General features: G+C 44.8%; 1 protein-coding gene across 1 annotated transcript in view; it reads right to left on the bottom strand.

Moving 5' to 3' along the window:
• The window catches only part of LOC109933116 (dedicator of cytokinesis protein 7-like), a 185,117-nt gene that overhangs the window by 43,223 nt on the left and 120,695 nt on the right, over positions 1 to 21,199 (bottom strand). Inside the window, exons 26-32 of the mRNA XM_048613977.1 lie at positions 20,813 to 20,959; positions 20,229 to 20,353; positions 17,415 to 17,578; positions 14,545 to 14,681; positions 11,864 to 12,049; positions 1,730 to 1,862; positions 1,293 to 1,392 (exon numbers count right to left, since the gene is read on the bottom strand). Of these exons, the coding sequence (XP_048469934.1) occupies positions 1,293 to 1,392; positions 1,730 to 1,862; positions 11,864 to 12,049; positions 14,545 to 14,681; positions 17,415 to 17,578; positions 20,229 to 20,353; positions 20,813 to 20,959 (992 nt within the window). The remainder of the gene's footprint in view (positions 1 to 1,292; positions 1,393 to 1,729; positions 1,863 to 11,863; positions 12,050 to 14,544; positions 14,682 to 17,414; positions 17,579 to 20,228; positions 20,354 to 20,812; positions 20,960 to 21,199) is intronic.

Here is a 21,199-nt window from a genome sequence, read left to right as displayed (position 1 = left end):
AGCGAGCCAGGAATTTAGAAAGTAATGGAAATAGGCCACTGGGTCCCACATCAAGTGTCCAGGAAATATCTCATTTCACACAGTCTTCACAGGCATTTCCCCAATTCTGCTTGGAATTTGCTGTCACAGTTAGACCTCTCTACCTCCCCACGGAGTTCATTCCACACTTTCACTACCCTCTACATAATGTAGCTGCAATCAACTCTTTCACAGCCTCTGGCCTTTAGGCTTGTGATCATGGTGTTTTGTGGAATCTGGAGCTGGATTTAGCAAAGCTGGCCAGGGTGGGCTAGGTGCCGAGAGGGTGGGTGGGTGGGCATGAATAATCATGAGTGAAGCCAACAGGAAAACTGACCGTCTTTAAAGCAGCAGCAGGAAGGTGTTAACATTGGAAACCCTAATTAATTAGGTTCATTACTGAAACAGGTAAAGGTCAGTGTCACTGAGCCCCACCAGGATATTGAGGTAGCTCAATGATTCTCCTGAATTCACATGGGTTTCCCATGCCTCCAGGAGGCCGTCTGGCAAACCCGGATCTGATTGACAGTGACTTCTCACCAGATTGCTCCTTCAAAGAGACGTAGTGCCCGATTGACGAAAGAAACTGGAGCAAGAGAAAGAGAAAGCGATGGTATTGCAGCAAAAAGTGCTGATCAGTGCTGTGCACCCATCTCCTTCACACTGGGGGACAGAGGATGGATGAGGCTATTGTTCCTGATAATGAGCACAGATCCTGTGTAAATGACAGCTTCAGGAATGACTCACCCTGAGACCCCTTGAGACAAGGTGTTGTCAAGTCAGTAATAGCTGGTTATGCTCATACTCACAAGAGGCAGTCCTTCACATACTCAGGCAAATAAAGATTACCAAGGCAGGGAACAGTATTCTCTTATATAGAAATAACAGTGTGGAGCTGGAGGAACACAGCAGGCCGGGCAGCATCAGAAGAGCAGGAAAGTTGACGTTTCGAGTCAGGACTCTTCTTCAGAAATGGGGGAGGGGGAAGGGAGGTCCGAAATAAATAGAGAGGAGGGGTGGAGCTGGGGAAGGTAGGTGGTATGGTGATAGGTGAGTGCAGGTAGGCAGTGGTGGGAATTGGTCAGTGAGGCGGGAGGCATTCAGAGCCCCCTTCCCCCTCCACCATTTTTGAAGAAGGGTCCTGATCCAAAACGTCAGTTTTCCTGCTCCTCTGACACTGCCTGGTTTGCTGTGTTCCTCCAGCTTCACACGGTTATCTCCGACTCCAGCATCGGCAGTTATTACAATCCTACTATTCAACAGTATTCTCTTACTTGTCTTTATCAACAGCTTGACGCCACTGCGTCAGGTCCTTTCGCCAGCGTAACTTCTCCTGTAGGCCCACACTCACCCGAGAGAATAACCTGTCAATTCCTGAAAATATGAAGATACACAGGGGAGACTTTGAGGAAGGTCAGGGAGGAATACCAACCACAGCCAGTGATGAAGTTTTCAGACCAGCATATAGAACAATACCTGCAACGTTAGATACCTGGTGTAGGGTTTTTACCTTTCACTTAGCTGACCAGCCACCAATACAACAACAGCCTCCCATGATATTGAGGCCTATAGGTCTCATTTAAGTGCTGCAGTTAAAGCTACAGGTGCCAAACCAATAACCAGACGCAGCTCGATGATTTGAGCAGTGATAGCGTCACCTTGTCCAGGCTGTTGGGGCTTGCACAATGTAGGGAATGACCCTTCACCTCACCTGGATATTCCCGGCGTTTCATCATCTCACTGCGGGCTCCTGTGGTTCCGAAGATGGCATCCTCCAGCCGTGCCTTCATGTCTCTCGACTTCCTGTAAACATGGCTGCCGATCTGTTCTGTGGATGGTTGGCCCTGCCGACAGATACAATTTTGTGTCATTCTGTCCTTGGTCCAGTCATGAAGGTAATTCCTTTCTCAGACGGCAATGTGAAGCGAAACGAAAGGAGAACAGGCCGGCGAGGTTACTGTGTCTGCTTCTCCTGCACAGTCTATTCAATCTGCATCAAAACACTATACAAAACAGGAACAGGAGTAGGCCATTGGCCTCTTGAGCCTGCTCTACTATTCAATAGGATCATGGCTGATCCGACATTCCTCTTGTCCACTTTTCTGCCCTTTCCCGGATTCCCTGACTGATCAACAATATATATATCTCAACCTTAAATACATACAAGGACACTGCTCCCTCTCAGCAAGGAGTTCCAAAGACTCTCAAGCCTCTGAGAGAAGAATTTCTTCCTCATCTCAGTCTAAAATTGGTGCCCTTGAATTCTGAGACTCTGCCCTCTTGCCCTAGACTTTCCCATGAGAGTGAACATCCTCTTAGCATGTACCCTGTCAAGGTCCTTAAGAATCCGATGTTTTAATGAGATCACCTCTCATGCTTCTAAACTCTGGTGAGTAGAGTCCCAAACAGTTTAACCCTTACTCATAAGACAATCCCTCCATACCAAGGATCATCTAGTGAACCTTCTCTGAACTGTCTCCAATGAAATAATATTTCCTTAAATAAGGGCTGTCAGTACTCCAGAAGTGGTCTCTCACCAGCACCTTGTACAGTAGCACTGACACTTCCCTACTCATACTCCAAACCCCTTGAAATAAGGGCCAACATTCCATTAATATTCTCGATTACCTGCTGCACTTGTCTGCTAGTTTTCTGTGTTTCGGGTATAAGACCTCAAGTCACTTTGTGTTGCAATTTTCTGCAATTTTTTTCTATTTAAATAATATTCTGGGTTTTTTTTGTTCTCCCTTCCAAACTGTTCCTTTACTGTGGTGGGGTCAAAATCTTGGAACTTCCTCCCTTAAAGCACTGTGGATATATCTCCATGACATGGACTATAGCAGTTCAAGAAATTGGCTCAGAACCACCTTCTCAAGGATAACTAGGGATGGCCAATAAATGCTCAGAAACGAACAGATGAAATAGGGGCAGAAATGCCTCTCTAACAGGTTTACTGTTTTGGATTCTGTTGAGGTGGATAGTCTCTCAGGGGAGTATAACAGCAACAGCCAGGTCTGTGGCACCACAACTGGCTCTGCTGTAAAGCAGGGTCAGGCAAGATCCAAGCGAGCAATAGTGGTAGGAGACTCACTAGTTAGGGGCACAGACACGTGTTTCTGCAACCATGTGTGATACTCCAGAGTGGTGTGTTGTCTCCCTGGTACCAGGGTCAAGGATATCTCTGAGCAGTTGCACAAAATTCTTAAGGGGGAGGGTGAGCAGCCAGAGGTCGTTGTGCACAGTGGCACCAATAGCATAGGTAGAAAGAGGGAAGAGGTCCTGTGGAGTGAGTACAGAGAGTTAGGAAAGAGGCTGAAAAGCAAGATCTCGAGGGTAGTAATATCTGGGTTACTCCCAGTGCTACGTGCTAGTGAGGCAAGAATAGAAAGATAGGACAGATGAATATGTGGCTAAGGAGCAGGTGTAGGGGGCAGAGTTTCAGATTCTCGGATCATTGGGACCTCTTCTGGGGCAGGAATGACCTGTACAGAGGAATAGGTTGCCCTAAAATGGAGGGGAAACCAATATCCTCATATGGAAGTTCACTGGTATTACTTGGGAGGGTTTAAACTAGAGCGGCAGGGGGATGGGAACCAGAGCAGCAGGTCAGTAAGTGGAGGGATGGATGGGGAAGGTTGGTAGATGTTAAGACCAGTAAATCAGAAAGGAAGGACAGGCAGAAGCAGGTAAATGAACACAATGGTACTAATGGGCTGAAGTGTGTTTATTTCAACACAAAGTGTATTGCAGGTAAGGCAGATGAGCTTAGAGCCTGGATCACTACATGGGACTATGATGTTGTGGTCTTACAGAGACTTGGTTGAGAGAGAGAGACTGGAGCTGCTCAACGTTCCAGGGTTTTGTTGTTTTAGGCGAAATAGAGAGGAAGGTAAAAGAGATGGAGGAGTTGCATTCCTAATCAGGGAGAATGTTACATCTGCACCCAGAGGGGACATGCTGAAGGGCTCATCCACTGAGGCAACATGGGTAGAGCTCAGAAATAAGATGGGTGCAATCACTCTGATAGGATTATGCTATAGGTCCCCCCAGCCACCACTGAGACATTGAGGAATAAATATGTACGCACATTATGGAATGATGCAATAACAACAGGGTTGTCATAGTGGGTGAACTTCCCCAACATCGACTGGGACTCTCATAGCAAAAAGCTTAGGGGACAGGATTTGTTAAGTGCATCCAACAGGGATTCATGAAACAGTACGTGAATCCAACTAGAGGAGAGGCCATAATGTACCTTGTACTGGCTAATGAGCCTGGCCAGATAACTGACCTTTCAGTGGGAGAGCATGTTAGAAAAAGTGGTCACAACTCCTTAAGTTTTAGGATAGCTAATGAATAAGGATATGTCGTGACCTTGTGGGGAGGTACTAAATTGTGGGAGGGCAAGTTACATCAGTACTAGGCAGGAGCTAGGGAGTGTTAATTCGGAGGAGCTGTTACCAGGCAAGTACCAGGCATGTGGGATTTGTTTAAAGATGTGCTGATGAGAGTTCAGGACTGGCACGTTCCAGTAAGCAGGAAGGACAAAGATGGCAAGGTAAGGGACCCTTGGATAATGTGGGAGATTGTGAATTTAGTCAAAAGAGAAAAAGAAGATTTAGGAAGCTAAAATTGGACAGGGCCCGTGAGGAATATAAAGAAAGCTGGAAAGAACTCAAGCAGGGGATTAGGAGAGCAAGAAGGGGCCATGACATGACCTTGGCAAGTAGGGTTAAAGGGAATCCCAAGGCATTCTACAGATACATTAAAAACAAGAGGATAACTAGGAAGAAGGTAGGGCCACTCAAGGATAAAGGAGGGAACTTATGCTTGGAGGCAGAGGATGTGGGTGAGATCCTAAATGATTACTCTGTGTCAGTATTCACCCAGAAGAACGATATGGAAGATAGTGAGATTTGTGTGGAGCATGCTAATATGCTAGGGCATTTTGAGTAGGTCTCTTGAAGAGCATTAAGGTAGATAAGTCCCCAGGGCCCGGTTGTATCTACCCCAAGTTATAAAGAGAGGCAAGAGGGGAGATTGCTGGGGCCTTGACCAAGATCTTTGTATCCTCATTAGCCACTGGAGAGGGCCCAGAGGACTGGCAAGAAGCTAATGTTGTTCCCCTGTTCAAGAAGGGCAATGCGGATAATCTAGGAACGTATAGACCAGTGAGTCTCACATCGATGGTTGGGAAGCTATTGGAGAGAATTCTTAGGGATAGGATTTACACACGCTTGGAAAAGCGTGGCTTTGCACAGGGCAGGTCATGTCTTAATAACTTGACAGAATTTTTCAAGGACGGTGACAAAGGTGATCGATGAGGGTAGAACAGTAGATGTTGTCTGCATGGATTTTAGTAAGGTTTTTCACAAGGTCCCCCATGGTAGGCTCATCCAGAAGGTTAAAATGCATGCGATCCATGGTGACTTGGCCGCATGGATTCAGAATTAGAGATAGTAGGAACTGCAGATGCTGGAGAATCCGAGACAACAAGGTGCAGGGCTGGATGAACACAGCAGGCCAAGCAGCATCATAGGAGCAGAAAGGCTGACGTTTTGGGCCTAGACCTTCAGGGTCAGACAATACAAAGATCGATGGAGTTGTGGATAGTGTAGAAGGTTGTCAAAGGATACACCGGGATATGGAACAGCTGCAGATATGGGTGGAGCAATGGCAGATGGAGTTTAATCCAGGTAAGTGTGAGGTCCTGCACTTTGGCGATCAAATGTTAAGGAAAAATAAAAACCAAAAGAACTGTGGATGCTGCAAATCAGAAACAAAAACAGAAGTTGCTGGAAAACTCAGCAGGTCTGGCAGCATCTGTGAACAGAAATCAGAGTTAACGTTTCAGGTCCAGTGACCTTTCCTCAGAATTGATGGTGTCTAGGAAAATGTTGGTTTATATGCAGAAGATAGGGTGGGGGGAGCGGGTAAGGAGTAAATGATAGGTGGGGATAGAGCCCAAAGAGGGAGAAGAGCAGTTGGACAGACAAAGGAATTGATAGTAATCTGACTAGGAGAGTGAATAGCTGTGGAGACTGTTAGCGGCTACAAATAGGTAATATGTAATGGCAGACTATGTGATTAACAAGGCCTGGTGTGTGGGGTAGGGGGTTAGGACATGGGAGGGTTCAGGCCCTAAAATTATTGAATTCGATATTGAGTCTGGAGGGCTGTAGGGTCCCCAAGTGGAAAATGAGGTGTTCTTCCAGCTTGCACTGAGCTTCGCTGGAACACTGCAGCAAGCCTGAGACAGAGATGTTGGCCAGAGAACAGGGTAGTGTGTTAAAGTGGCAGGCAACAGGATGCTCAGGGTCTTTTTTGCGAACAGAACGTAGGTGTTCTGAGAAGCAGTCACCCAGTCTACACTTTGTTTCCCCAATGTAGAGGAGACCACATTGTGAGCAGCAAATGCAGTAGACTAGGTTGTGTTAATTGCAAGTAAAGTGCTGCTTCACCTGAAAGGTATGTTTGGGCCCTTGGATAGTGGGGAGGGAGGGGGTAAATGGGCAGGTGTTACGCCTTCGGTGATTGCAGGGCAAGGTGCCATGGGGCTGGGGGAGGGTGTTGGGGGTGAAGGAAGTGTGGACCAGGGTGTCCCGGAGGGAACGGTCCCTGTGGAAGGTGAACAAGGGAGGCGAGGGGAATATGTGTCTGGTGGTGGCATCTTGCTGGAGGTGGCAGGAATGGCAGCTGATGATCTTCTGGATGTGGATGCTGGTGGGATGGTAGGTAAGGACAAGGGGAACCCTATTACTATTGCAGGAGGGAAGAGAGGGTGTGAGGGCGGAAGTGCAGGAGATGGGTCATACTCAGTTCAGACCCCTATTGACAATGGTGCAACAACTCAGAAATACCCATGGTCCTCTGAAACCTTCATCCCCTCCTCTTCGCTCTGTCTCCATCCCCTCCCCCAACCCCACCTCGTGTCAGATATTCACCATCCCTCCTAACTTTCCACTCTCTGATGCTGAATGTTTCCTACTCAGCGAAGGCCTCATTTTTATTGTGTCCCCATCTTAATGAATTTTGGGTACAATATAACATTGAACTCTTCTTCTGTCATCTTTGCCTCCATGCCCATTTCTTTGGACAAGAGTCCTCCCCCTGTCCCACAGACCCCTTCACCCAGCTTCAACACCCTCCCTCCACCTGGATACCTCCCCTTCTGGCCTTTTACTTGCACTCAATCTGTTCATTGAGAACTGTCGATGTGACATTGGTCACCTCAATTTCTCTGTCCCCCTTCACCCAATACAACCTGTCTCCATCTGAACTGACTGCACTCCTTGTGCTTAGATTCAACCCTGACTTTTTTTATTAAACCTGCCGATAAGGGTGGTGCTGTTGTAGTCTGATGTACTGACCTCTACATTGCAGAGGCTGAGCACCAGCTCTCAGATACCTCCTCCTATCTCCCTGTGGAACATCAGGCCATTGTATCAACTGCAGTCACTGACCTCATTTCATCTGGCAATCTTCTCCTCTACACCACCTACCACGACCCCCAACCCCCACCACTGCCTCCAAGCTGATAGTCCCCCAGCCCCACACAGCTTGCTTCTACCTCCTTCCAAAAATCTACAAACACGACTGTTCAGGCAGACTCATTTTTTCAGCTCTACCCCACAGAACCCATCTCTACCTACCTTGACTCGGTCTTCTCTCCCCTGGTCCAGTCCCTGCCCATGTACATCCATGATTCCTCTGACACTTTACGTCAGTTTCAAAATTTCCAGTTTGTAGGCTTCAGCCGCCTCCTCTTTACCTTGGACATGCAATCCCTTTACACACTCAACCCCCACCAGGATGGTCTCAGGGCTTTCGGCTTCTTCTTGGAGCAAAGGCCTGAACCCTGGGCTGCTTGGCCGAGCTCGTCCTCACCCTGAATAACTTCTCTTTTAACTCCTCTCAATTTCTTCAGGTCAGAGGGGTAACCATGGGTACACGCGTGGCCCCAGTTATGCCTGTCTCTTCGTGGAGTATGTGGAACATTCCTAGTGCAGTCCTATTCCGGCCCCCGCTCACAACTCTTTCTCTAATAAATCAACAATATCATCAGTGCTGCTTCTGTCTCTCGTCCAAATTGGAAAAGTTCACTGATGTTGATTCCAATTTCCGCCCTGCCCTCACTTTCACCTGGTCTATCTCTGATTCCTCCCTTCTCTTCCTTGACAACCTGTTTCCCTTTCTGGGATAGACTGGCCACTAATATCCACTATAAACCCACCGACTCCCACAGCTACCTGGACTATATATTCTCACACCCTGCTTCCGGTAAAGACTCCATTCCATTCTCCCAGTTCCTCCGTCTCCATCGCATATGTTCCAATGAGGCCAACTTCGACAAGGGAGCCCCCGAAATGTCCACCTTCCTCCTCAATTGAGGATTGCCAGCACCGTTGTCGACAGGGCTCTCAAACTGGTCTGACCAATCTCCCACACTTCCACCCTCACCCCCCTCTTCCCTCCCACAACAGCGATAGGGTTCCCCTTATCCTTATATACCATCCCATCAGCATCCACATCCAGAAGATCATTAGATGCCATTCCCGCCACCTCCAGCAAGATACCACCACCAGACACATATCCCCTCCCCTTCCTTGTTCACCTTCCATAGGGACTGTTCCCTCTGGGAGACCCTGGTCTACTCTTCCTTCACCTCCAACACCCCTGACACAGTCTCACGCCACCTTGCCCTGCAACCTCTGAAAGTGTAACACACCTGTCCATTTACCCCCTCCCTCCCCAGTATCCATGGGCCCAAACATACCTTTCAGGTGAAGCAGCATTTTACCTGCACTTAATGCAACCTAGTCTACTGCATTCACTGCACACAATGTGGTCTCCTTTACATTGGGGAAACAAAGAATAGACTGGGTGACCACTTCTTAGAACATCTACACTCTGCTCGCAAAAATGACCCTAAGCTTCCAGTTTCCTACCACTTTAACACACCACCCTGTTCCCTGGCCAACATCTCTGTCTCAGGCTTGCTTCTGTGTTCCAGTGAAGATCAGCACAAGCTGGAAGAACAACGCCTCATGTTCCGCTTGGGGACCCTGTAGCCCTCTGAGCTCAATGTCGAATTCAATAATTTTAGGGCCTGTACTCTCCCACGTCCTAGCCCCCTACCCCACACACCAGGCCTTGTTAATCACATAGTCTGCCATTACCTATTACCTATTTTTAGCCGCTAACAGTCTCCACTAACAGCTATTCACTCTCCTAGTCAGATTACTATCAACTCCTTTGTCTGTCCAACTGCTCTTCTCTCTGTTTGGGCTCTATCCTCACCTATCATTTACTCCTTACCCGCTCCCCCCACCCTATCTTCTGCATATAAACCAACATTTTCCTAGATACCATCAGTACTGAGGAAGGGTCACTGGACTTGAAACATTAACTCTGATTTCTCTTCACAGATGCTGCCAGACCTGCTGAACTTTCCCAGTAACTTCTGTTTTTGTTAAATAAAAGTATACAGTTAATGGCAAGACCCTAAACAGCACTGATGTACAAAGGGATCTTGGGGTTCAAGTCCATAGCTCCCCAAAAGTGGATACTCAAGTAGATAAGATGGTAAAGAAGGCGTACGGCATGCTTACCTTTATTGGTCACAAAATTGAGTACAAGGGTCAGCATGTCATCCTGCAGCTTTACAAGTCTTGGTTAGGCCACACTTAGAGTACTGCATTCAATTCTGGTTGTCACATTACAGGAAGGATATGGAGGCTTTGGAGAAGGTGCAGAAGAGGTTTATCAGGATGCTAGACAACAAGGTGCAGGGCTGGATGAACACAGCAGGCCAAGCAGCATCATAGGAGCAGAGATGCTGCCTGGATTAGAGGTATGAGCTATAAGGAGAGCCTAGAAAATCTCGGGGTGTTTTCTCTGTCGTGGTGGAGGGAGACTTGATAGAAGTCTATAAAATTATGAGATGCATAATTTGAAACACAAGAAGATTGGCCATTTAGGATTAGGATTTAGGACTGACTTTCAGAATCTTTTTCCAAGAGTTGAAATGTTCACAACTAGGGGGCACGCATTTAAGGTGAGAGGAGTAAGTTCAGAAGAGATATTTTTTACACACACAGTGGTAGGAATCTGGAACGCGCTGCCAAGGGTGGTGGTGGAGGCAGTTTTGATAGGAGTGTTTAAGGGACTTTTAGATAATGAAGTGAACATGCAAGGAATGAGGGATATGGACCAAGGGTAGGCAGAAAGGATTAGTTTAATTTGGCATCAAGTTCAGCACAACATCCCTGGCCGAAGGGCCCATTCCTTTGCTGTACAGTTCTATGTTCTAAATAGACCATTCAACCCAGCAAGGCATCAATAAGATCATGGCCAATCTTCTTGTGTTTCAAATTCCACATTCCCATCAACCCCTGATAACCCTCAAATCCCTTGCCTAATAAGAATCTATCAACCTCTAATTTAAAAATGTTTAATGATCCCACCTCTACCAGTTCTTGAGAGAAAAGAAAATTCTCCTCATTTCTGTCTTGGAAGGGTGAAACCCCACCACAATTTTACAACAGTGCCCTCCAGTTCTGGACTGATCCATAAAAGGAAACATCCTCTCCAAGTCTACTTTGCCAAGACTACTCAGGATATTATAACCATCGATAAAGTCATGCCTCAGTCTTCTAATCTCCAGGGGAAAGAAGCTCCACCTGTCTAACCAGTAAACCTCATCTAAACTGCTTCCAACGCATTTATATCCCTCGTTAGGGAAGGAGACTAAAGCTGTACTCAGTTTTCAAGATGTGATCTCTGCAAAGCCCTATATAACTGAAACATGGCGTCCTTACTGTTAATAAAAAAAAACCAAAAGAACCGCGGATGCTGTAAATCAGTAACAAAAACAGAAATTGCTGGATAAGCTCAGCAGGTCTGGCAGCATCTGTGGAGAAAAATATGGTTAACATTTCAGGTCGAGTGACCTTTCCCCAGAGCTGGAGTTCAGGAAGGGTCATTGAACCTGAAACATTAATTCTGGTTTCTCTCCATAGATGCTGCCAGACCTGCTAAGCTTCTCCAGCAATTTATGTTTTTGATCCTCACTGTTGTGTTCAATTCCTCTTGTCACACAGGACAGCATCCCATTAGCCTTTCTGATTATGCACTATACCTGAATACAAATCTGTTACAATCCCTCTGCACCTCGGAATTCTGCAATCATTTTCTGTTTTCTTTTATATTTTTCCTACTAAATTAAACGGCTTCATATTTTCCCACTTTATAATCCACATGCCAGATTTTTTTCCCGCTTACTCAACCTATCTCTAGCCATCTGCAACTTCCTTGAGTCTTTTTCACAATAGACATTCCTACCTACCTTGGTGCTGTCTGAAAATTTAACTCCTATGCCTTCACTCCCCTCATCCAAGTCATTGACGGACATTGTAAAAGTCTGAGGGCCTAAAATTGCAGAACTAGACTCAGCACATCCTACCAATTAGACAAAGACCCATTTATCTCTGTTTTCTGTCAGCTGGTCAGTCTTCCATTCATGCTGTTATGTTACCCCCTGCACCACAAGCTTTTATTTTCAAAAGAATCACTGATGTGGCATCTTATCAAATGTACTCTAGAAATGCAAGTATAGTCTGTCTACAAGCTCCCATTTATCCACAGCATGTGATTCTATCAAAGAGCTAGTAATCCAGATCTCTACCATTCCTCTAGGCATTGCAGGGCACCCTCATCAGAAACAGGCCTTTCCCCAGAAGGATCACTCAAAGATTGATTTGGAAAGTATTGATTTGGAAATCCACTGGATTTACTGATATGCTAAATGATCTTTTATTAACATGTGAAGATATGGTCCTCTGACCTCGTACTCAAAGTTGGACACACAGAGGTCAAGGATCTCCAGAAAACTGAGCAACTGTGGGGTTGGAAGGCTCTGCATCCATCCTTTAATAGTTGTTTCATCAGCGTTCTTCAGAACCCACAGGAAGCAGAACAAGAATGTCTTGTGGGTCACTTCTGCTGTTTTAGTGGCACTTGGACTTGAAAACTGCAAGACAGAGAATGGTACATTGCATCAACCATGTGATAGGCTGTGGTTGATGGTACTGCAGCAAACTCACAGGGCAGAATGAGTGTAAAAAGGTGGAGGCATTAATGCCAGATGCTCAGATGGCAACAGGAGCTGGACAATTTCAAAGTTCTACTGCCTTCTTGCTGCCCCTCATGAAGAGCGAATCACCTCATGAACTGAGGGCAGTTCCATTGGTTCAGAAACCACCTCCTCTGAATTGGGAGATTAGGAAAGGTTCTGTGTGGAGAGCTAACAGCTCTATCTCAGCAGCTTCCTCCTGTAGGCACTGGTTCCCCTGCTGCTTCCAGGAGAGCTGCTGTTCATAGCCACTTATCCAAATCATTATTTGTGAGGTTGTTGACTTGCTCGCCGAGCGCCTGGCTGTAGTTCAAACGTTTTGTCACCGTGCTAGGTAACATCATCATTGCAGCCTCCAATGAAACGATGGAGTTCTACTCCACTCAGTATTTATATGATCTGGTCTATTGAGGTGTTTTGTGTCATTTTGGTTCTGTTTTGCAGGGGTTTGTATATGGGGTCTAATTTCACCTGTTTATTGATTGTATTATGGGTGGAGAACCAGGCCTCTAGGAATTCCTGTGCATGTCTATGGTTGGATTGTGCTAGGATGGTCACGCCATCCCAGTTAAATTGACAGCCTTCATTGTCCGAGTGTACTGAAATGAGGGAAAGTTCATCGTGTCGTTTTGCTGCTAGCTGGTGTTCGTGTATCCTGATGGCTAGTTTTCTTCCTGTCCGGCTGATGTAATGTTTTTGGCAGTCCTTGCGTAGTATTTTGTACACTACGTTGTACCCATGACATGCAGGACCAATGTCATGCATGGTGATGAAATGTCTGAACTACAACCAGACAGCTCAGCAAGGAAATCAACAACCTCACCCACAAGCTGAGCTACAAATCTTCGTAAGAACTTTAAATCATTATTTGTCTTGATAGAGCCTAGTTTAAGTTTTGGTAAGACAGGGGAATGTAGAACACAGTGAACCCAAGCCTGTTGCCATCTAAAGCACAAACACACACACGCACGTGCACACGCACACACACACATACAAATACACACACACATACAGACCCTTTCTCATGCATACACACACACTCAATCACGCAGACTGTCTCTCTCTCATACACACAGACACACAGACTCTCTCTCACAGATACAGAGACTCACACAGATACAGAGACTCTCACATACATACAGACACACAGATGTTCTCTCTCTCTCACACACACACACACACACACACAGATACAGAGACTAACCAACACACACACATGACTCTCACAGACAGATACACACACACACGTGCACACACACAGACACACAAGTCAAATCTCTCTCGTTTGGCTCTCTACACACTATGTTCCCCAGCACCCCACAACATACATAGCATCCTACAATACACCCAGATTGGTCCGCAATACCGTCAGGGCACCTGATGATCTTTGTCTCCTGTCCCACGGTACACTTATCCCAAAATACAACTGACCCAGTGATATTCATTTCAATATGCTGATTTCCTATTCATTCCATCTCTGACCTAGAATAGCCAAGCACAACATAATTAAATGGAAAATGACACGAATGTCAGAATACTCTTCAGTTATTTTGCCTCACCATAAGCAATATCCAGGCAATCCTGACAAGCAGAATGAGTCTGACAGTTTGAGGTAAAAAGGGTCGGAACACCACGTAACTGATGGTGATCTCCAGATTCTCCAAGGACAGATCCGAGGCAGTGCCAAATGGACTTCAAAATCTGTCCCAGCCCTGAACATGTGCTGAGGTCGGGGTCAGATCCTTGCAATGGAGAGAATTCCAATCTCCGCTCCACCCACATGGGAGGTACAGCCAGCTGGAGATCGAGGCCACTGCATTGTTCTGGTGATCTATTATTAGTGGGTACGGCAATGGCATTATTAACAATAGCATCAGCAAAGTACGTGGAACAGGATCTGAGGATTGTTCTTAGTGCAGAGCAGAAGCGGTGAGATTTAACAGAGACACTGAAAATGATTCAAAAGCATTTTAATAGATAGTTAAAAAGAAACTGTTTCCACTGGAGTAAGGGTCAGTAACCACAGGATACAGATTTTGATGATTAGCAAAAGAATCTGTGTGAGATAAGGAGAACTTTATAGTAAGTTGTTATGATCTGCAATGTCTATAAGGACAATGGAAGCAGAATCAGTAGTAACTTTGAAAAGGTAATGTATGAAATGAAGAAATTAGCAGAAAACATCAGAGGAGTGGATTTATATGGACAACAATTTCAAAGAGCCAGCAGAGTCACAGTAGATTGAATAGTCTCTTTCTGTGCAATAATTGTATGACAACTTAGATTCTGTAGGACCTCTGGGTCGATTAAAGATCTAGAACTAGTCTGAGCTGCTGGATTCAGCACAGAGAGGCAACTCTGAAGCAAAATACCCTGCAGTGGAAAGAGCTTACCCCTGCAATGGGAGTTGAGTATCTGTTTGATGAAGCACTGGATGGGGTCAACAGCACTGGCGATGTGAATATGAGGCTGGAGGCATTTCTGGGATTAGAATAGTGTGTTGTCAATTTACTCTTCGGGCCATCTGAATCTAAAAACAAAAGTTCAACAGGAAAAGGACAAAGTTTAGGGACCATTACTAAACATGGGAAAATGGAGGTCATTAACTTTCACCTTCCTGCAAAGGCACCATGATGGTTCATTATACACTTAGTGGAGTCAACTCCAAAGTACCATGGTTAGTTCTACAGGATGGAGTTTTATTTGGAATAGTTCAACAAAGACCACAGAATCCCCACATCACCCTAAAACTGCAGCGTGAACACTGATAGCAAGTGCATGAATGAAAATCTTGCAAGTTATTCCATCTGCACTGGGACTTGGACTTTTCCAAGTTGCAAATACCAATATAATTAAACCCTGGTCATCACTTTATTTACATTTCTTTTATGAACTGAAAGAAAGTTGCATTTATATAGCAACTTACACAACCCTCAGGATGCCCCAAAGCACTGCAAAAGGCAATAAGGTCCATTCTGAAGTATAGTCATTATTAATGGAGAAAAACACGACAGCCAATGTAGACATAGCAAACTCCATACAAGGAGTAATCTGATAACGTTCAGGTAACCTGCTTCTATGACATGAGTTAAGGGATAAATATCAGCCAGGACATCAAGAAGAACACGTGATCTCTTCTGTCCATCATTAGAGGGCACATGGAGTGCTGGTTTAATGTTTCACCTGATAGATAGATTGAACTGCCCTAGAGCTTAATATCTGGCCAACCATACAAGTCAAATTTATTAAAAACTGAACTTTAACATTTCAACACACCACCCTGTTCCCTGGCCAACATCTCTGTCTCAGGCTTGCTGCAGTGTTCCAGTTAAGCTCAGCACAAGCTGGAAGAACAACACCTCACTTTCTGCTTGGGGACCCTGTAGCCCTCTGAGCTCAATGTCGAATTCAACAATTTTAGGGCCTGTATTCTCCCATGTCCTAACCCCACACCCAACACACCAGGCCTTGTTAATCACACAAGTCTGCCATTACAAAATACTTATTTTTAGCCGCTAATAGTCTCCACTAACAGCTATTCACTCTCCTTGCCAGATCACTATCAACTCCTTTGCCTGTCCAACGGTCCTTCTCTCTGTTTGGGCTCTATCCCCACCTATTGTTTACTCCTTAACACCTCCCCCCACCCTGCATAGAAACGGACATTTTCCTAGCTCCCATCCGTTCCGGAGAAGGGTCACCGGAGCCGAAGCGTTAACTCTGATTTTTCTTCACAGATGCTGCCAGACCTGCTGAACTTTTCCAGCAACTTCTGCTTAAGTCAAATTTATTACCTGGATAATGAATCAACAAATCCCAATGCCATGTTCACAAACATGAACAAATTTAGATCAAGTTACCACAAATAGAATGTATAGCACAAGAATGACCTATTCAGATTAACTGATCTATGTTCATGTTTATTCTCCCCAAAAACTCCTTCCTTAACCATATGGGTGAAAGCTTCTATTCCTTTCTCTTCCATGTACTTATTTTGTATTCAATAACAGGCACTACACTTCAGAAGAACTTAATTGGTTGTAAAACATTTAGTGATAACCTTAGGTTGTGAATGGTGCTATATAAGTGCAGGTCTTTTCTCCTCTTAGCTGCATCTATATTATTAGCCTAGACTGTTTCTTTAATAGGAGGCTTTAGTCAGTAAAAAGCAGGCTTGGTATTCTCTTCTGTTTCCAGACCTGGGAGCAAGGACCATGTTTTAGTAAAAACACTGTCATGTCCGAGTATCCCAGGATGAGTGAAGCTGCCTGTGATGTATTGACCTTGCTGCCCCACTTGGTCCTTTACACTTTCTGTACAGAGATTCTCTCTCTTTTAAACTTTCTGTACGGAGATTCATTCTCCTTTAAACGTTCTGTATGGGGATTCACTATCCTTTTGATCTTGGCTCCAGTGCTCTGGAAGTATTGTCAGGAGGGCACTGTCCAGTCAGGAGTGTGATACCAAGGCATTTTGGCAATAGGACATAAGAAGTAGGCCATTCAGCCCATCAAATCATCACCACTATTCAATGAGATTGTGCTTCATCTGATAACCTACAATTCCACTTTCCTGCCTTTTCCCTATAATGCTTGATCCCCTTACTGATTAAAAACCTGTCTATCTCACCCTTGAATATACTAATGATCCGTGCTCTGTGGTAAAGAATTCGACAGATTTACTCTCCTCGGAGAGAAGAAATTCCTCCTCATCTTGGCCTTAAATGGGAAACCCCTTACTTTGAGATTATGTTGTCTGGTCCTAAACTCTCCCACAAGAGGAAGCAAGGGCGACTAGATAGCAATTTGGATGGAAACAGTCTGCAAGAGTGTGGGGAGAAAGCAGGAGATTGACCCGTTTGAAGAGCCAGTGCAGACACGATAGAGTGAATGGCCTCTCTCCGCGCTGTAACCATTCTTTGTTTCTGTATCACACAGATCGTTCACTGTTAAACCTTAGAGTACACTTCCACTGCACACATTGGCACCCCAAGATGACAGCCATGTTCACAGCTTCCCCGTTGGCCTGAATCTGCTGTTGTCCCTCAGCTCAGTCTCATGAAGAACTCCTTACAATTGTCAACTTAGCCGCAGGACTCAGAGAAAGCAAGAGAGAGAAACCTAAAGGAGGAAATCCTAACCCAGATTCAGAGCTGTATTATTCACTATTTCTTGTAAATCAGGATGTGTTCTACTTCTGTTATTATCCATCAGTCTCCTTGTACCTTCCCCACAGCCCCTGCTAATTCCCGCATTTCTTTTACCTGACAGGTTCTGCAGTTCAGGGAGAGCAGTCAGAATGATGCCCAGAAGTGGCAGGTACAATTCTGCCACTTTCACCTTCAGTTTACGGTTCCATAGCCTTGGGTCTCTATCATGTGAAGCCAGGAGGCTATGAAGTAAACTCACTGCTTTTCTTCTGATCAATCTGCATGAAACAATAGCACTTAAACACAGTGAGCAGCAACTTGTATTGTTAAAGTGCATGGTGCCATGACAAAACAAAAATATCAGCCTGTGTATGTGTGTGTAACAATGTACAATCTGTGTAAGTGTGTGTGTGTTATCAATTTCATATCTATGCATATAATACTAGCTGTCTGAATGTATATGTACACATGTTCTCTGAAGTTAGTGTGTGCAAACAAGTGTATTTGTTAGCAGATGTATGTATGTATGTTTGCGTGCTTTTCTAAACATTATAGTATATGTAGATGAGTTTGTGTTGGTCTATGAGCTTTGTGTATTGCTAAGACAATGTTTGCCTGTTACTAGGAACTGTGTAAGTGTATCTATTGCTAGTTTCCTGTATGTGTGTGTGTTGCTAGGTTACTGTATGGGAGAATCTGCAAAATTATTGCGTGAGAGCAAAATAAAAACAGAAAGTGCTGGAGAAAACTCAGCAGGTTTTGCAGTAGTAGTGGACAGAGAAACAGTTACTGTTTAGTCCATTATGACTATTATTCATAATGCTTCTTGTTAATAGTAACATAGGGTTTGCTCCACAGATGCTGCAAACCCTGCTGAGTTTCTCCAGCATTTTCTATTTTTATTTCAGAACTCTAGCATCTGTAATATTTTGCTTTTACTTTAGTTCTCTGTTGGTGCAGTTATGTTATGAGGATGTTTTGCTATGCATACATGTCGCTAGATGAGAACTGGATATGCAACATCAACCACAAATTGGATTTATGTCGGGCCATTAACACAAGAAAGTATTCCATATCTCTTTGCGGGTGGGATTATCAACAAAGTTTGACACCAACCACATCAGGAATATACAGTTTGCAACTAAAAGCCTGGTCAAAGAAGTTGGTTTTAAGGAATGCCTTAAAAGGAGCAGAAAGAGAGAGAGAGAGAGAGATAGGAGAGAGAGAGAGGTAGACAGGCAAAGGGCAGTTGGGAAGGTTTGGACCCAAGCAGTCACCTCTGAAGGAACAATTAAAACTTGGACCTCAAGAGGTCAGTATTATAGGAGGCCAGATACCCTGGAGCATTATTAGTCTGGAGGTAGTTACGGAGACAGAGAGCTGCATGGCCAGGTGGGAGATTTGAAAACAAGAGTGAGGATTTTAAAATTAAGGTGTGACTTAAACAGAAGCCAGTGTAGGTCAGCAGCACAGGAGTGAGAGGAGAACAGGACATGGTGCAAGTCCAGACATGGTGGCTTCATGAATGGGAAATCATGTCTGACAAACTTAGAATGATCTAAGGAGGTAACCAGCAGAATAGATAAAGGGGAAGTAGTAGATGTAAGATACTTGGATTTTCAGAAAGTGTGTGAAAAGATAACACACGTTCAGCTACTTAATAAGATAAGAGCCCATGGTGTTGGAGGTAGTATATTAGCATGGATAGAGGATTGACGAACTAATAGGAGACAGAGTTGGGATAAGGAGGTGTTTTCAGGGTGGCAATCTGTAACTAGTGGTGTGCCACAGATCACAGCTGGGGCTACAGTTATTTACAATACATATTAATGACTTTGGTAAGGAAGCTGAATGTTCTATCACCGAGTTTGTGGATGACACACAAATAGGTGGGAAGGCAAATGATAAGGGTAACACAGAGTCTGCAGAGGGACACAGACAGGTTAAGCTAGTGGGCAAAAACTTAGAAGATGGAATATAATGTTGGAAAATGTGAGGTTAGGCACTTTTTCAAGAAGAATAGAGGAATTGAATTTTAGTTAAATGGAGAAAGACTGCAGAAAGCTGCAGAACAGTGGGATTTTAGAGTCATCTTCCATGAATCACAAAAGGCAAATAGAATGTTGGCCTTTATTTCAAGGGGAATGGAGTAAGGAATTACGGTGGTTTGGCTAAAGCTATGCAAGGCATCAATCAAACCACAGCTGGAATACTGTGAACAGTTCTGGGCCACTTATCTGAGGAAAGACATACTGTTATTGGAGGCAGCCTAGAAAAGGTTTACTACACTAATACCAGGTATGGAGGCATTATAAGGAGACGTTGAGTCATTTGAGCCTGTACTTGTTGGAATAAGAAGAATGAGAGGCGACCTTATTGAAAGATAAAAGATTTTTAATGGACTGAACAGGGTAGATATGGAAAGGCTGTGGGAAAACCTAGGACCAGAGGGTATCATCTCAGAACAATTTAACATTTAAAACAGAGATGTATGCTTCTCTTTGAGAGGAGTGAAACTGTGAAATTCTTTACCGGAGAGGACTGTTGAAGCTAGGTCATTAAGTGTATTTATGGCTGAGATAGACAGATTTTTAATCAGTGAAGGAATGAAGGGCTAAAGGGGGAAAGGCAGAAAACTGGAGCTGAGGATGATCAGATCAGTCATGATCTCATTCAATGATGGACCAGACACTGGGAGCTGAATGGTTACTTTATCTCTGATATCATGTGGTCTTATGGTTAAAATCACCTCAATGACAATCAGGTTGCTTTACATTCAAATTACTGTTAGGTTTGTATGATTACTTTCTTCACTTCCATCCATTTAAACTGCAAATGGAGCCAGATGAGGAGAGGGGTGAGGTAGAACACTGATCCGCTTGATTACATTAGGATGAAGCCTCAGTCTCAGTACATTGCTTTGCTCACCTGCCTGAGTCCAGCTTCAGTGCATCAGCTATCTCCTTTAGGAGCAGCCCCACCAGGAAGTGCTGTTGACGGAATCTCCTGGAAAGACTGAACATTCCAGCAGGACAGTTGTGAACAGTGGCATCCTGTGAAAAGTGAAGTTGTTCCTCTTTCAGTTAAAAGTACATTTTGCAACTTTAACAGGAAGAGTATTGTATGGTCCGACTGTAATTGTCAGGCGGGGGTTACACTGAATGTGACAAAGTGAGGGAGGGAGGGAGGGAGGCTGGGCCTGGGTCGGGATCAGGAATAGCTGCTCAATCAGCTGCAGGAACATTGATGATCCAGGGCAGACTCATAGGACCAATAAAATACAATAAAAACAGATTATACTAGGGTATGAGAGGGTGGGGGTTATACTAGGGTATGAGAGGGGCACGGGTTATACTGGGGTCAGGAGGGGCACAGGATATACGGGGTCAGGAGGGGCACAGGATATACTGGGGTCAGGAGGTGTACAGGTTATACTGGGATCAGGAGTGTGTAGGTTGTATTGAGTTTGGGCTGCAGATGGTAATAAGGGTTTCAGATTGTGGAAGCTCTACCTCTAAGAGTCTGTTGTCATCCTGAAGCTTGGAGCATGATGCAAGCGGTAGGTTCAGGGTCACAAAGTGCTCGTGGCTGCAGACAACCCTCAGGAAGTTGATGCGTCTGTCATGGAGATGAGGCTGGGCTGCAGCGTTCTCTAGAAGCTAAGAATAAAGGTCTCCATGTTGACTTGGCATGTAGAAGCGAAACATGAAATTCTAAGCATGCCTGGGTGTGGCAAATTGTGGTCAGGTATTCTGACCATAAAACACCTCACCCTAGATACATTTCCCTCTAAATCCAATCTCATAACCGAAGGCTGTATTCTTGAGTTGTATTCATTTCAACTCACCCAACATTGGGAATCAGCGTTTATAATAAACCTAAACTACTTTCAAACACTG

Source organism: Rhincodon typus, chromosome 29, assembly GCF_021869965.1.
Source record: "Rhincodon typus isolate 14 chromosome 29, sRhiTyp1.1, whole genome shotgun sequence".
Classification (NCBI taxonomy): Eukaryota; Metazoa; Chordata; class Chondrichthyes; order Orectolobiformes; family Rhincodontidae; genus Rhincodon; species Rhincodon typus.
This window is presented reverse-complemented; position numbering and strand designations above follow the sequence as displayed.